Source organism: Drosophila biarmipes, chromosome 3R (assembly GCF_025231255.1).
Source record: "Drosophila biarmipes strain raj3 chromosome 3R, RU_DBia_V1.1, whole genome shotgun sequence".
In the NCBI taxonomy this organism is placed as follows: Eukaryota; Metazoa; Arthropoda; class Insecta; order Diptera; family Drosophilidae; genus Drosophila; species Drosophila biarmipes.
The window spans coordinates 9,558,902-9,574,307 of NC_066616.1; the positions used below are offsets into that span (position 1 = coordinate 9,558,902).

At 46.2% G+C, this 15,406-nt stretch overlaps 4 protein-coding genes across 6 annotated transcripts in view; 2 read left to right on the plus strand and 2 right to left on the minus strand.

Moving 5' to 3' along the window:
- Positions 1 to 4,997, minus strand: part of LOC108031523 (heparan-sulfate 6-O-sulfotransferase 2) — an 83,706-nt gene extending 78,709 nt beyond the window's left edge. The window contains exons 1-2 of the mRNA XM_017105046.3: positions 4,660 to 4,997; positions 2,354 to 2,767 (exon numbers count right to left, since the gene is read on the minus strand). Coding sequence (XP_016960535.1) covers positions 2,354 to 2,539 — 186 coding nt within the window. The 5' untranslated portion in view covers positions 2,540 to 2,767; positions 4,660 to 4,997. The remainder of the gene's footprint in view (positions 1 to 2,353; positions 2,768 to 4,659) is intronic.
- Positions 4,998 to 5,493: 496 nt separating this feature from the next.
- On the plus strand, positions 5,494 to 8,595 carry LOC108031957 (mediator of RNA polymerase II transcription subunit 25). Its single transcript, XM_017105745.3, has one exon. The coding sequence runs from the start codon at positions 5,592 to 5,594 to the stop codon at positions 8,136 to 8,138; it is 2,547 nt and encodes an 848-aa protein (XP_016961234.1). The 5' UTR covers positions 5,494 to 5,591; the 3' UTR covers positions 8,139 to 8,595.
- LOC108031958 (uncharacterized) lies at positions 8,574 to 10,135 on the minus strand. Its single transcript, XM_017105746.3, has 2 exons — positions 9,981 to 10,135; positions 8,574 to 9,397 (listed from the first exon to the last, which is right to left on the minus strand). The coding sequence occupies exons 1-2, from the start codon at positions 10,035 to 10,037 to the stop codon at positions 8,705 to 8,707; spliced, it is 750 nt and encodes a 249-aa protein (XP_016961235.1). The 5' UTR covers positions 10,038 to 10,135; the 3' UTR covers positions 8,574 to 8,704.
- Positions 10,136 to 10,443: 308 nt separating this feature from the next.
- LOC108031777 (uncharacterized) lies at positions 10,444 to 15,386 on the plus strand. Of its 3 annotated transcripts, none has more exons than XM_017105487.3 (5): positions 10,444 to 10,611; positions 11,074 to 13,774; positions 13,837 to 14,046; positions 14,274 to 15,054; positions 15,114 to 15,386. In XM_017105487.3, the coding sequence occupies exons 1-5, from the start codon at positions 10,576 to 10,578 to the stop codon at positions 15,319 to 15,321; spliced, it is 3,936 nt and encodes a 1,311-aa protein (XP_016960976.1). In that variant the 5' UTR covers positions 10,444 to 10,575; the 3' UTR covers positions 15,322 to 15,386. The 3 variants fall into 3 exon arrangements, with proteins under 3 accessions (XP_016960976.1, XP_016960975.1, XP_043950278.1); XM_017105486.3 differs by having other exon boundaries at positions 10,451 to 10,611; positions 10,988 to 13,774; XM_044094343.2 differs by lacking the exons at positions 14,274 to 15,054; positions 15,114 to 15,386 and having other exon boundaries at positions 10,451 to 10,611; positions 10,988 to 13,774; positions 13,841 to 13,989.
- The last annotated feature ends 20 nt before the right edge of the window (positions 15,387 to 15,406 follow it).

Here is a 15,406-nt window from a genome sequence, read left to right on the forward strand (position 1 = left end):
GCCACGAAAAGCTGAAGCACTGAATATTCAGAGTAAAAGTCAACGAATTTGTTTATGTTTGTGGCAGAGAGTGTTTACACATTTGTGGCTACCTTTGGAACAGTCGAAGAACTGGGAGTTCGAGTGTTAGATAAAGTTTACACATTTATTAGCATTTTTGAGAGCCGTAGGCCATTAAATTATGAGCTGACACTCGCATTTTGGAGAGACTGATGGAAAAGGCTATTCTAAATTAGAATTTCATATAATAAAAAATATTTAATAGGGTTAAGCTCATCAGTTTGATATTACTCTTTTAATGATGTTTATAAAAATCAAACCAGTAAAAAAGATTTTTCTTCTACAGTTGTTCTGAATTAAAATGTTTTAAAAACCAAAAATAATGAACGTCTTTAAAATTATATTTACGAACTAGAGGGCATGCTCAAAAAGTAACATTACCGACTAAATGATCTGAAAGGAGAGACAAATTCCCCCAGGAAGGACAATTAAAAATCGCTTGTCATTAATCTTACTAAGTACCAAGAGTTCAAGAATTCCGGGTAGTCCGTGTAATTTATGTTCAACTCGACCCATTAGGAATACAAATCTGAGTACCCCCGAAATGGGCCGCCCTCGCATCCGAAATAATAGAATAATCTGTCTGTCTTCCCTTGGACACGCAACGCATGAGGCTCATTTTCATGTTCGGCTTTCGCCACACTATTCATTTAAGCATGTTTTTCTGTTATGGCGCGTACAACTAATTAAGCTATTTTTAAAAAGGAAGGCGAATTTTCCAACGCACGCACAGATGGGCGTGGCCACGCCCCACTCGTCACTATGTCTGGCAAGATCGCGTGCGGAAAGCACCAAAAAAGAGGGCGAGGCAGCTGCGCTCAATTAATGTCATTTGGCTGAGTATTACAATTTGGAAGATATTCTATAAACACTCAAAAAAACAGAAAACTGGTTGTAAAGGCAGACTTTAAATTGGTATAGATTAAAAACTAAATAATATAAAGTCAGACAGGCCAATTAATTTTATATATTTTTTGAAATTAAATATTTTAAAACGTATTATTTAAGTATTCATTCTTCCGACTCCTTTTCCTCACTATTTTTTTTCAGTGTGCTTATACTGCACAAGCAGCCCCGCCAAAAATCTTAATTAGCGGTGTCCATAGCATAAACATTCAAAATATATCTGTATCATAGGCACAGCCATTTGACATTGAACTCATTCTAAAAGTCACGCCCACTTGGTTTTTGTCGGTCTTGGAGAAGAAGGCATTTGTTTCTTGTTTAATTAAAGATCGCCAAAATAAAATTGAAACATATTTCAACAGCAGAACCCATCGAAGACAGACAGATATGGCATTTTTCCGCCTGCAATTGGAAACTTACGACCTTCTTTAACAAATTTATCGAAGCTAATATTAGAGGTGACTGGCACGAGCGGGATTAATTGTTAAATCTACATATCCCAGGCTATATGCCCACCGCTTTATGGCAAAGTTGAGTTAATGCCGGCTGGCCGGGGTTTATGTGTCCCCAGGGTGGAATTTTATGCGCTGTTTTGCCTCGGTTTGGATTTTATGGCCGACGAGTGCACTTTACACCTCGGCCATTAAATCATTCATTAAATGGGGGGAGGAAGCCCTATTAGTCCTTCAGACTAGACAAATTTCAATCAAGCGCTTTGGTGAAAGATTTATGGGCCCGGCTGATTATGAATACTGACCCAGAAATGCCAATCAAAGCAGTTTCCACTAAAACTTTATGTTTAAGATTAAACAAAGAATTATATGGGGCGCGCGTGTCAAAGATTTATGAATGATGCCTTATAAGTGAAACCAAAAGTTTACACAGTAGTTCTGTACTCTAAACTTTGTAATATTAAAGATTTCCCAACCGTGAACGTGCATCTCATTCAGGGCGAATTTCATTGGCACCTTGGCGTAAACAGTTTCAAAATTTTGAAGGCGCCAACCGAAAGGCGGTAAACAAAACATTTTGTTTTGTCTAATTAAAGCTCACGAAAATAGACAAACATTCGGGAAGATTTTCTATATTATAAAAGCTGTCTGTAATCCGCTGGGAAACCGAAACATTCCGACGCTAATTTTGATAGGAACACATATATGCGAAGCTCGAGCCAATAAATTTCTCGATGCGCCGTAGAAAAACGAGTTTGGCCTGCCAAAAAGAACGACTGGTGATAACTTCAATAAGAACACAAACGGCAAATATATAAATTATGAAATTCCGAATTTTGCCAATGGGTGTGCTAATTTGCATTGGCGCCAAGGGGCCACATATAGGTAATTTATGGTTAACGCAATGAGAATGTATAGAGGTCTTCGGGGCCTACCTGATCTTGACAAAAGTAACCGAATCCGATGATACCGGCGATGGCCAGGAAGAGACAAAATACAATGATCGTTCGTATTTTGGAGCGCGGTTCCATTTTCTTGATTTCATAAACTCCACTGGGTAGCAGTAAGGCAAAATCACTATCGACTTGAACTGATACGTTCTTATGCATATCCACGGGCATGTTCCATTCCTCCACCGAATTGCGAACTGGGGATCGCACTAGACCATCACAGGTCCGGCCGAGTCGCGGCGAACCGGGTGTCGGAGGTGTTGGCGTACCGCAACCAGAACCGGGGAATCGGAGGCGAGGCCACCTCAATCATGCTTCAGTCGTTGCCCGATAAGAGTTCTGGAAATGGGAGCACCTTCGCCCATCGCAGTCGCAGCGCGGAAATTGTTTTTCCAGTAGCTGCAATTAGAGTAGAGTGGAAATTAGTTAAGTAAGTCGTTTATTTGGGCAGACTAATTCCGGTTGGCTACCACTTGACCGGCCAGATAAGGGCTGTCCCTTATCTAGCCACTTACTCGGTAAGTGAAAGCTTTCATAGGAAACATAAATAATTCAAGAGACTTTAATTATAGGACCGACTGATAACAAATTAACTGATAGTTAAAACGCAGCTCAATTTGTTTATTTTTTACATTTACATTACATTTTTAAGACAAGGCGTTGGTGCAATAAAAAATAATATTTATTTGTGTGGGAAATCTTGAAATAGACTGCGCGATCTGCGAAATACGTAGGGTAAAGATAAATACATAAATCAAATAATATTGAAGAAAAAGTAGTGTAAGCAAGTGAAACTGCCAGAAGTAAAGTAATGAACTAAGTATACCCTAAAATCAAAAAGTTATGTGGACTATTACAAACTATCTATAATAAATGAAATATACGCAATTAGCAAAATTTTGATTTTAAGTTGGGGTACAGGGCCTACAAAAATATAGGTGCGTAAAAATCAATATAATAGATAAAATATACATTTTTATTACTTTGATAGTGAACACCCTTTCTTATATGCTTGCCTAGATACCAGTTTGTTTGTTTGTTATGAATCGCTTTATCGGCCTATATGTACATATTTATCTAATATATTTGTAACAATCTCGGTATTGGCTATACATATTATTGGAAAATGCGTTCTACGAAATTGAATAAAGGAAATTACTGAAATTCTGCTTTACTGAAGATGGATATACCTTAGGATTAATGTACTAACAAGCTAATTCCATATATAAACTAATGTTTAATAAAACTAAGTGGTAGTTAGTGACAGACACTATTTATAAATCGAAATCGATGAAGCTTCTTATAATATCAGGCCCAAAAAAGACAGATGGATATAAATTACATAGGATGCCTGGCAAGGCTAAGTTTTCGGAACCAGATTTAGATGTAGAATTCTCCATAAGCCATGAAAAAATATTATAAAATAGGTTAGTATACGAGATCCTTTCAGCTTAAGGGTAGGGACCACTATCAATATACTTTTATCAAGGATATCTTTTAGCTGTTCCTGTATGCTATACAAACCACAAAGTTTTTAGGAACCAGATTTAAATGTAGAAAATTATTATAAAGGCTAGTACAGGAAACAATGATATAAACTTGGGTTATACATGACAGGCACTATCAGATTCGGATAGGTGTGAAGATCTCCTGGAGTATTGCTTGGTTACAGAGATCCCGCGTGGGAATGAATATGTGAGGGTTTAACTCCTGCTCTCTGGTGGTTTTGCCCCCAACCTCCCCGGAAGTGTATTTGGATGTAGAAACACCCAACCGAGCGGCGATCGGCAGTCGGAGTGACGCCCAAGCCGCTGAGGCTGCTGTTTTTTATGTAGGCGCTTCAGTTTCGCGATCGTTGCTTCTGGCGAGCTCGCAATTGTTGTAAACAAATGGGAACAACTGGGGGCAGAAAAGGCAGATGTGGCGAAACATGTTGCCAGGCAACAACAACAGACGGGGGCGCCGTGGACACATGGCGTTTAATTCACTTCGCAGTGCTCTGCACTACAATTAAATCTTGCTAATTGAATAACCAAATTATCAGTTGCTCCGCGGCAGTGACGTCAGTGCAGGAGAATAATTATAATAATAGAACCAGGCGGTGAAGCAACATTGCAGTAAAAGAAAAGCACACAAGCAAAAAGGAGCAACAAAAACAGAGAGAGGGCAAAGGAGAGGCAGACAGAGAAAGAAAGGCCAGCCAGACAGAGCGAGAGGCCAAACAACAGCTGATCTGCTGCTGGCCAACTGCGAGTTGGCCAATTTGACTGGAATTTGGCAGTTTCACTCACTTTCCACTGGCCAACTGGCGTGTTTGTTGACTTTTCACAACTGTCGCGGCGTCACACGCTTATTTATTTACATTCGCCTGCGATTAAGGCGCTCGCACGCTCTCTTAGCGCGCTTTCCGCTTTGTGCCACACATTCTGCGACGGCCACAAAAAAGCCCGCAATCGCACTTGCGTCTGCTTGCAACTATCCTAATGACCGATTTCCATGCACTGGCACTGCTCACTGTTTATTGTTTGTTAATTTGCCACTTTTAATGCTTTTAGCGTGTGTTTTTCACGAATTTTTGCGGAACAACAACGCGGAGTCAACGGCAACGTCCTGTTTCTGCGAAATCGGCGAAAGAACTGAACAAAACGGAACTGCGCTAGCTGGGCAGCAGAAGCAGCTGATCGGGCTGCCAGACAGCTGCAGGTGCTGTAGCTTAAAGGTCTGGCAGCCCGTAACAATCGATAATACATATTCGATTGTTAGAAACAATTAATGTTTAAATTATAAATATAATAAACGAATAACCTGAAAATATGATTGTATGCCTATATAATTTTCATTGATTACAGTAGGCAAAATACAAATCTGAAACCAAATACCGTTTTTAATCAAGGCTCCCAAGTTGGGAAACGAACGTTTTCGGCTATGAGTGTATTGCTAATAAGGGTTTTTTGATTTCTGAAATATATGATCTAGATTTTTTTTCTTTTTACCATATAAAGTACTACCTTAAATTATTAAATTAATGGTTGTTGTGGCTTTTTGAATGCCGGTTTTATAACAAATTAACAACCCTAGAAACCAGTGAGAAGCAAACTATCGATAATCCCAGACCGATAGTCAAAACAAACTGCAAGAGAAGAAGAAGAGCGTTTGAGGAAAACAGAGTTTTTTCGCAACAAGTTCTCGCATTTAAAGGAAACTTCCACCCATTGGATTAACTATGGAGGTGGACCAAATGCCGCTGGCCGACGTGGTCTTCCTTATCGAGGGCAGCGCGATCAATGGAGCGTACATCAACGAGCTGAAAACTAATTACATCCTGCCGACGCTGGAGCACTTCACCACTGGCTCCATTGATGAGCGGGAATACCTGATTGCGGAGCGATATGCCACACTGTACGGGATCGTGGTGTACCGCACAGCTGCCAATCTGCTGGAGCCCGTTTGCTCCACCTACGGACCCTTCCTGCAGCCCCAGAAGGTGATGGAGACGATCGAAAGACTACCACTGGTGGGTGGCGGCATGGAGTCCTGTGCCCACATGGCCGAAGGATTTGCTGCGGCCCACGGCTGCTTCGACGACATCAGCGAGCGGCGCCAGCTGCTCGATCAGACCAGCGTCCAGCGACACTGCATCCTCATCTGCAACAGTCCGCCTTACCAGATGCCCACTACAGAATCGTGGAAGTATCCGGGCAAATCCTGCGAGCAACTGGCGGCACTCTTCAACGAGCGGAAGATCAACCTATCCATCATTGCGCCTCGCAAGATGCCGGTGCTGTTTAAGCTTTTCATGAAGGCGGATGGCGATCAGCCCATTACAAGCAAGAACTACGCAAAGAATATCCGGCACCTGGTGCTGCTAAAGGGCTACAGCCTCAAGGAGCGAGCTCCAAGTCCCAACAGCATGGCGGCTCAGATGGCCGCCCCCAATGCGGCACAGGCTGCAGTACAACAGCAGCAACAGCAACAGAATCCGGCGGGTCAGCAGCAACCAGGTCAAGGCATGCCCATGGACACCACTCCAGCCCAGCAGCAGCAGCAACAACAACAACAGCAGCAGCAAGGCAATCCCCAGCAACAAGTTATGAACATGAATTCCATGCAGCAACAGCAGCCTGGTCCAAATCCTCAGGCAGGCCTTCTCAATCCCCAGCAACAGCAACAGCTCCTGCAGCAACAGCAACAACAGCAGCAGACTCAATTTGTGCCCAACCAGATGCAGAATCCGAACTTCCAGCAGAACGTGGGACCCGGGCAAAACCGATGGATGTATCCCAACCAACCGGGACAGGCGCGTCCGCCCTTCATGCAGGGAGCAGGCAATGTTGGCGGTGTAGGCCAAGGCGGGGGCATGCAACAGAATCCCAATTCTGCACTGATCTCGCGCATTAATGCGCCGCCGCCGAATCAAACGGTTACCTCGCTTCAGCAGCAGCAACAACAGCAGGCCCAGCAGCAGCAACAACAGGCCCAACAGCAGCAGCAGCAGAGGATGCAGATGCTCAATCAGCAGCAAATGCTGAACCACCAACAGTTGCAACAGCAGCAGCAACTGGCTCAACAACAGCAGCAGCAGCAGGGGCAGCAACAGCAGCAGGGTAATCCCAATGCCGGCAACAACATGATGCCGGCTGGCAATGCGGGCAACATGCCCAATCCACAGCAACAGCAGCAAGTGGGCCAGGTGGCCAATCCCCAGCAGCAGGGAAATCCTCAGCAGCAACAGCAGGCGAATGCGCAACAGGAGCAGGCCTCCCTGCGCGAAAAGATCTGGACCGGAGTGCTTGAATGGTCAGAGAAACCGAAATCCGATCAACAGAAGATTCCTCACACACTCCAGTGCACTGTGTGCACCAACATCAAAGACGGGGAGCCCGAGATCAAGGCTGAGAACTGGCCGCCCAAGCTATTGATGCAACTTATGCCCAAGCATCTGGTTGGCAACATTGGCGGGCAGTTCCTTAAGGACTCAAAGATGGTGGTATTTCGACCAACTCCAGGAGAAGCCCTCGATTCGCTGGCTAAGATGATGACCTCCGGCTACGCTGGTTGCGTTCACTTCTCGTCCATCCCCAACTCGCCCGCCTGCGATCTCAAGGTTCTCATTCTGCTCTACACACCAGATCGCAACGCATTCCTGGGCTTCATTCCCAACAATCAGGCAATGTTTGTGGAGCGTCTGCGCAAGGTCATCCAGCAAAAGCAGCACGGCAACATGCAGCAGCAGCAACAACAGCAGCAAATGATGCAGCAGCAGGGCAAGTCGCCTATGGAACTGCAGCAACAGCAACAACAGCAGCAGATGCAACAAGACAACTCACAGCAGCAACACTACAACCAATATCAACTCAACATGCAGATGGGAGGAGGAGGTCCGGGTGGGGGCCCGGGTCCCGGCCCTGGTGGCATGGCCATGCAGCAGAATCAGATGCAGATGAACATGATGCAGCAACAGCGGATGCCGCTGGGCGTGGGCGTTGGACCCGGTGGCGTGCCTAATCCTAATCTGCAACAGCAGTTGCAACAGGTGGCGCCCAACGTGGCCGCAATCCAACAGCAACATGCGCAACAACAGCAGCAACGCATGGTTCGTCCGATGATGAGCAACAACAATCCGGGACTTCGCCAGCTTCTGCAGCACCAGACCACGCCAGGCAACCAGTTCCGTCCGCAGATGGGCGGCCAGAATCCCAATCAAATGGGTGCCGGCGGTCCCATGGTCGGCAATCGCAACTTTGACGATGGCAGCTATGAGTTCATGTAGACAGATCGCATAGCCAACTAGATTTAAGCTACTTAAATATTTGATACAGTCCAACTCGATGTCTCTGTTTTGGGAATCTAAGAAATCTATAAAGATTTTGATGTCGTTTAGATGTAGTCCTAATTTTTGGTATCACAGAGTGTCAGGCGTTACAAGGGTTTTTTGGTCGAAGACAATGGTAATGATTTATTGAAATATTTTGAATGATTTTTTAAGATAGCATAGTTTGGCTACAAAAGTAACCATCCGTTGAAAATATTAGCTATTGACATAATCGTCAGAAAATTGGAATGTACATTTTGTATGTTTGTATTATGTTTTCATAGGGAAAAATTATTTTTTTATTTTTCCCTTATGTAACCCCTTATGCTCTGCTCATTAACTTATTAATTACCACGTCACCATTTCCTCTTTCCCCAAGTTAAAACATAAAGCTTCAATTAAGTTCGAGTTTTTATCATGTTTCGTGTATTTATTTTTTAATTAGTAAAAGTCAAAAGCGAAGGAAATCCAATTTACGTAAGGCTAGTATTAATCACAGAACACCGAACGAATTTCGGGAGCAACTAGTTTCCTCCACCGCCGCCGCCGCCAGAGGAAGCTGTGCTCGCATTTCCGGCGCTAGCGGCGAAAAGCTTCCGGAGATTCTGCAGGATTCCAAGGAGCACTGTGCCGGCACTGCCCAACGTCTCCAGGAGATCGAAGCTGGTGCTGTCGATGGCCGTCTCCCGATCCTCCTCCGTTTCGATGGCCGGAGAGCTGATGTTACCGGCTGGATGGTGCGTTTCATGGACGCCATGGTGTCCAATCAGGCGATGGGTATTGCTCTTGACATGGGAATCGTTTACTCCGCCGCCTCCTACCGCATTGATCAGGTGCTTTACCGGCTCCAGGACCGGAATAGCCAGCTTAATGCGATGCCATTCATCGGATGATTCGGTGACGCCCTCATGCTGCTCCCCAGCCATCACCATGTCGTCCAGCTGGATGCGTTCACTGACCGGCTCGTCGTCGTTCTCCACAGACAGCTGCAGACTTATATTGCCCGGCAACTGCAACAAACTGGAAAAGAGCTGCTGCAAGTGCGCCGAGTTGGTCGCTTCTGCCTCATTCTGTTCAAAATCGAACTGCGCCCGGACTCCAGACTTCGGTTTCTGGTTCACAAAGCTGGTCACATGTTGCATTTCATTCTTGGCAGTAGAATCAGTGGAGTCGGTTGGCTTGGCGGACGTCGTCGTCAGCAGCAGCAGCCACAAAAACTGCAGATATATGCGGGAGAAATGGAACCTTTAATGGGCACTTAATGACCGGCTTCACGTACGAAAATGAATATTGAATTCGAACGATAATGAGGCTTTCTATATTCAAATCCCACTGTGCACGCGTGGCTAGACCTTGAAATCGATCTATAAGATATGCCAATACTGCAAATCAAAGATCAGTTTTTGGAGCTATGATATGTTACTGTCTGTGCGGCTGTGGTGTCAAAGAGAGGATATGATTGAAACCTAACCATTGATGTATATATTTCTGGAGACTTCTAACCATCATGATAAAGTATTTCTATTCTAAAAGTTAAATATTTAAATAATGTCTTTATTTTAAATAAATATATATATATATCTTTTATTTAACGTAATCTTAAGATAACCACTTTGGTAATATCACTTTGAAATTTTTAACCAAATTAAATCTAATCAAATATTTTTAAGTTTTTACTTGACCTACACCAATCTAAAAATTGCAGCTCCTTCAATAGTTTATGACTCACTAATGTTTCTATCCCACTCTTCGAGTTCAGCCATCAAGTTCCCCATTAACCAAAGCCACGAGCATGCTTACGTTCAAACAGACAACCAAACATATGGAACTATAGGTGGAACTGGCCAATCGCAACATTGTCACTGAAGTACTCGGATCTAGCTCTTGTCTAGAAATCGAAACTGAAACCGAAACAGAAACCGCTGCCAGCAAAAGCAAAAAACGAACTGAACTCAACCAAGTGACCAACAAACACTTGGGCGACCAGAGCCCAGCTGAAGGCACTTGGCCGGTCGGCAGAATAATTAATATGCAGCGGAGGTAGGAGCAATTGTAGTACCTAAATTATATTCAAAATGCATTTAGAGGCCCCCAAAAAGCTGGCGCTCCTGGGTTCAGAAGGTATGACGATGATATGGGCCTCATATCTGCATCAAAATGTTGCACTAATCGATTTTATCAAGGAGATCTACATCGAATAAGCCCGAAATTTCGGGAAAACAGTAGGCTTGTGGACTTAAGTTACTGGTTTTGTTTGATTTTTGGTTTAATTCTCTAGACATAGCCCAGAGCTATCACACACAACATATTTTAAACCTAAAAAAAATTCCACCTAAATTCCAAATTTCAAAAATTTTGTTTCGGACCTTTTAACATAAGTGTAAAGTTTAGTATTATGCGCATATTCGGTAGAGTAACAAACTATTTAAAGGTAAGTGAAGCGAAAACAAGGTTAATTCAATAGTTTGGGGGAAACATTATATCCGCACTTCAAATTTTAATAACAGATTTTCTATTAGCCCTCTTAAGTAATACGCGTAAATGCAGTGGAGTACTTGTTCGGCTTTATTTTAAAAATAATATAGAAGCTAGGATAATAAGATTCCTACCCTATACTACGTGTTTGGGAACTCTGCCAGAAAATTCCTTTAAAATCCTATAATCAGTAGGCCCCTTATTTAATGTTGGCATTTGACCAGACTAGAACCTCATTTCCTTTCTCTACGTCTAACACAACTCACTCCATTTCGGTTTCTACTTCCAAAAATAAAATTCTACCGTGACTAACATATGCATTCTTGATAAAGTGAAAAATCTCTAAACTTAAAATCCAAAAATGCCGGGGATATTCGGGACGTTCCCGACTTATCGCTTTGGACCGCATCTCTCGCAGATATCCCGATGCCTTAGCTACCACGCCCCGCTCTTCCGGCCGCGCAGTCTGACCTACACCGAGAGGTTCAGGCACTTGTGCATCAGTGCCTCCTCCGTATCCAAGACGACTCCTCAGGCTGACAGGACCTCTCATGCAGGTCGCCTCCGGGTGCAGAAGTACTCGCAGAAGGGCAACAGTGTCTTCTCGATCAGCGACAATGTGGATATGTTGCGGAAACGGATCAGCTTCTCTGGGTCATCGGGCAACGCACCCAAGATCCTGCCCATCGGCCTGATCACACCGGAGACTGGCGATGGCAAGGAACTCAAGATCGTCATTGTGCCTTTGGATTTGTCTGGCATGGATGCCAATGCCCTGAAGGACACGCTGGAGACCATCAACCAGTTGAGGTTGTACGCCAATCATATAGAGACCTTCTCCAGCAGCATGGTCGAGGAATACGGCGCCCTCAACGAAGCTATACAGGAGATAGAATCGCAGGCGCAGTCGGAAGAACTCAAGGCGGAATCTAACACCGATGATCGAAACTTCTGGGAAAGCCTTCCATCCTCGCCAGCGGCCGACGTGAATGCCGTGGGAACCGCAATGGATGCAGGCATGGGTGCCGGTACCAACATGCCCCTGCAGCGCCAGGCGGCGGTCAGTAGTTGCCTTCAGAGCTCTCTGGGCAACCCAGTTCGACCAGCAGCTACCAATGCTTCACTGAAAACCACCAAGTCCATGTCGGCGCTGGCCCAACCCGAACCCATCCAGGAAAATAGCCAGGAAGCCAGTCTCAAGGAGCTCTCCACCCAAGAGGGCGACTTTGTGGAGGAAGTGCGCGTGGATGTGCCGCAGGATCTGAGCAATCGGCTTAACGAGATGGCAGTCTCTTCCATGGAGCTGTCCTTTGAAATGGACATGACCAACCTACGAGATGCCCTGAATAGTAAGGATTCGAATACAGTGGCTTCGCAGGATCCCATGATCTGCATGCACACCAAGGTGGAATTGGACGCAACCGGTGGAGCGGTGGAAACCCTGCCGCTCAGATTCAATGCCCTGATCTCAGGGGTGGTGGAGATCGATGCCATGAAGCTTAAGGATGCCCAGTTGACCGAGGATAAGATGCCGGGCTTCAACGATGACCTCACTTCGCTGGCTGCCAACCTTTGCAGCACTGCGCTGGAAAAGGGTTTCGCCAGCAACTCCAAATCATCGGACGAAACCTATATCGCCGATCTGGAACTTACCAAGGATGAGGAGGCCTTTCCGACCAGGATCATTGATACTTCCTTTATGTCGTCGGCCGCTCAAATCGGACATCAGCGGGAAGCCCTGCAGAAGATCGCCGAAAAAGCATCTACTGTGCCGGGCACCCAGGAGGTGGAGATTCCAGTTCCGGTGGACAAGGATGGCTGCAAGCATCCGCCCGTGAAGCCCAAGCGAAAATGTCCTGGCAAGTGTCCTCTAATCACAGATCCCTGCAAAGATGATCCCTGCGAGCGCCCAGAGAAGAAAAAGGCCCCAAAGAAAAAGGCGGAACAAACCACAGAGATAACATCCAAGGCCAAGGGTGGCGACAAGAAGGATTCCTGTGCAAAGGGCGGAAAAGGCAAGGATAAGAAGGACCCATGTGCACAGTTCAAGAAGGGTGGCAAAGATGGCAAGAAGGATGGCTGTGACAAGGACAAGAAAAAAAAGGACCCTTGTGCCAAGTTCAAATCTGGCGAGAAGAAAGATCCTTGTGCCAAGAAGGACGATAAGAAAAAGGATCCCTGCGCCAAGAAGAAAGACCCTTGTGCCAAGAAAGACGATAAGAAAAAGGATCCCTGTGCCAAAAAGAAGGATCCTTGCGCCAAGAAAGATGATAAAAAGAAAGATCCCTGTGGCAAGAAGGATCCTTGCGCAAAGAAAGATGATAAGAAGAAAGATCCTTGTGCCAAGAAAGACGATAAGAAGAAAGATCCTTGTGCCAAGAAGAAGGATCCTTGTGCCAAGAAAAAGGATCCTTGTGCCAAAAAGAAGGATCCTTGTGCCAAGAAAGACGATAAAAAGAAAGATCCCTGTGCCAAGAAGAAAGATCCCTGTGCCAAGAAAGACGAAAAGAAAGATCCCTGTGCCAAGAAGAAGGATCCCTGTGCCAAGTTCAAGAAGGGCGGCAAGGATGGCAAGGATAAGTGCAAGTTCTCCACCTTTTCTAGGCGCCCGGATCCAAGCAAACGCTACCTGTCCACTGGCTTGAGCCACGTCTTCCAAGAATCGGCCCCTGTGCCGAAGGCTCCACGGTTCCAAGTCTACTCCACTCTTGTGCGCCGTCACTATCGTGTCCCTGTTCCCAAGACCACCAGCTGCTGCCAGTGCTCCCTGTGCAAGGGTCACCTGCTGGACAGGGCAACTCCTCCTGCCCGGTTCACGATCAACACGACCCTCTTGCGACGACGCTTTGGTGGTCTTGTTGGAAAGATCACACCTGGTTGCCTGAGTCAATTCGGCCACCGGGGATACGCCAAGAAGAGCAAGAAGGGCGGCAAGTGTGGTCAAATGGCGACCAAGTACCCCAAGAGCCGGGGCAAGGACATCAAGGAGCGGACGGGTCTGCGAGAGGATTGCTTCAGCGATGATGACGGCGGTTGCGGGGTCAAGAGCTGCACCGGCAAGTGCGCCAAGGTGAAGTTCCCCAAGAAGAAGTGCGAGCGCAAGGAGAAAAAGGACGATGGTGCGTAGACTTGCGGTTTGTGGTGGGTCACCGTGTCTTCAGGTCAATCCTCTCTTCCCAAGGTAGAATAGACAATCTCTTAGCCCGGAATAGCTTTGTCCAGCTGCAGACGCAACGAAGATCACTCAGCACTCGGGTCTGTTGCCACCCATCTCCGAAGCCCAAATCTGGCGAAAGACGCAGCGTAGATGATCAGGCTTATGCGCTGCGCATCTCAAATTCCTACGAGGTCAAGGTGGTTCCCGCTTCCAAACCTCGTCCCAAGGATTTCGGTATGATTGTCCCCTAAATTACTCAGCGTATTTTACTTTAAATACTAACTTATTAATGGGTCACATTTTATATGTTGCTTTGAATACTAATCCTTTACCAACTGCCATTGAAATTTAAATCCACCAAAAGGGTCATATATAATTTTGGCATTATAGATTTTCTAATGAAAATGATCCCGAACAATTATTATTCTTTTTGGTTTTAATACGATAAAATCCAATCCCAGACGTCCTTATTCGAACGGGTTCAGTGGCCGTCTCGAACTCGGATATCCATGTGTACGAGAACGGCAGTCGCGACATCGAAGCCATGTCTCTGGGCCACGACGCCACGGGAATCGTGGAGGAAGTCGGTCGCTGTGTCCATCATCTGCACGCGGGTGACCGTGTGGTCATGGAGTCTGCCTTGTCCTGCGGCATCTGCGACTTGTGCAAGCAAGGGCAGTACAACATGTGCTCTGGACTGGTGTACAATGGCTTTCTGAGCACCTACCAAACGCACCCGGCCGACCTCTGTCACCGACTTCCGCCGTCCATCAGCATGGAGGAGGGCGCCTTAACACAAACACTAGCCCTGGGATGTCAGGCGTGCTTCAAGGGCAACATCACGCCCACCAGCAATGTCCTCATCCTGGGATCCTGTCCGACGGCAGTGGCGGCAGGCATATGCGCCAATGCCATCGGCGCCAAGCGTGTGGCCATTGCAGGATGCATGGCACCCGCCCTGGATGTGGTGGCAAAGGACTTCGGCTTTCAAGCCGTCGAGTTCGACAGCAACGCCCTGTTCGGCGAGGTCCTGGAGGCCATCTACAGCAAGTTCAAGGACTGGCCTGACTGCGTGATCAACTGCTCCATCTCGGCCATGACGATGAATCTGGCGGTCATGGCCCTGCAGCCTTGTGGCGTCTGCGTGCTGGCGGAGTGCGATTCGGAGTGTGCCAGCTTCAATGCCCTGGACGTCCTCATGAAAAACATTCGCCTGGTGCCCAGCTTTCGGTCCGCCAATATGTAAGTTAGCTAGGGGCTAAATAGTTTTCCCATAAAGTTAATATCCTTCGATCCTGCAGGTACCCCACTGCCATCCAACTCATGCGATCTGGTCGAGCACCAATGCACAAGTTCATCGCGGCCACATATCCTTTGAGCAAGGCAGAAGAGGCCTTTCGAGCTGCCCAGCATGAGTCAAACATTGGGTTAGGCAAGATCATTGTCAACTGTGCGGACGAAGTGGACATCGAGGAGAATTTGGGGAGGAGACCCAAATCGGCATCGTAGAAAATTATGGTAGTAAGGCTGTGTAGAACACGATCAATTAATTATACTTGAAGTTGCCTCTCGTGCGTTTTCGATTTTAAACTGG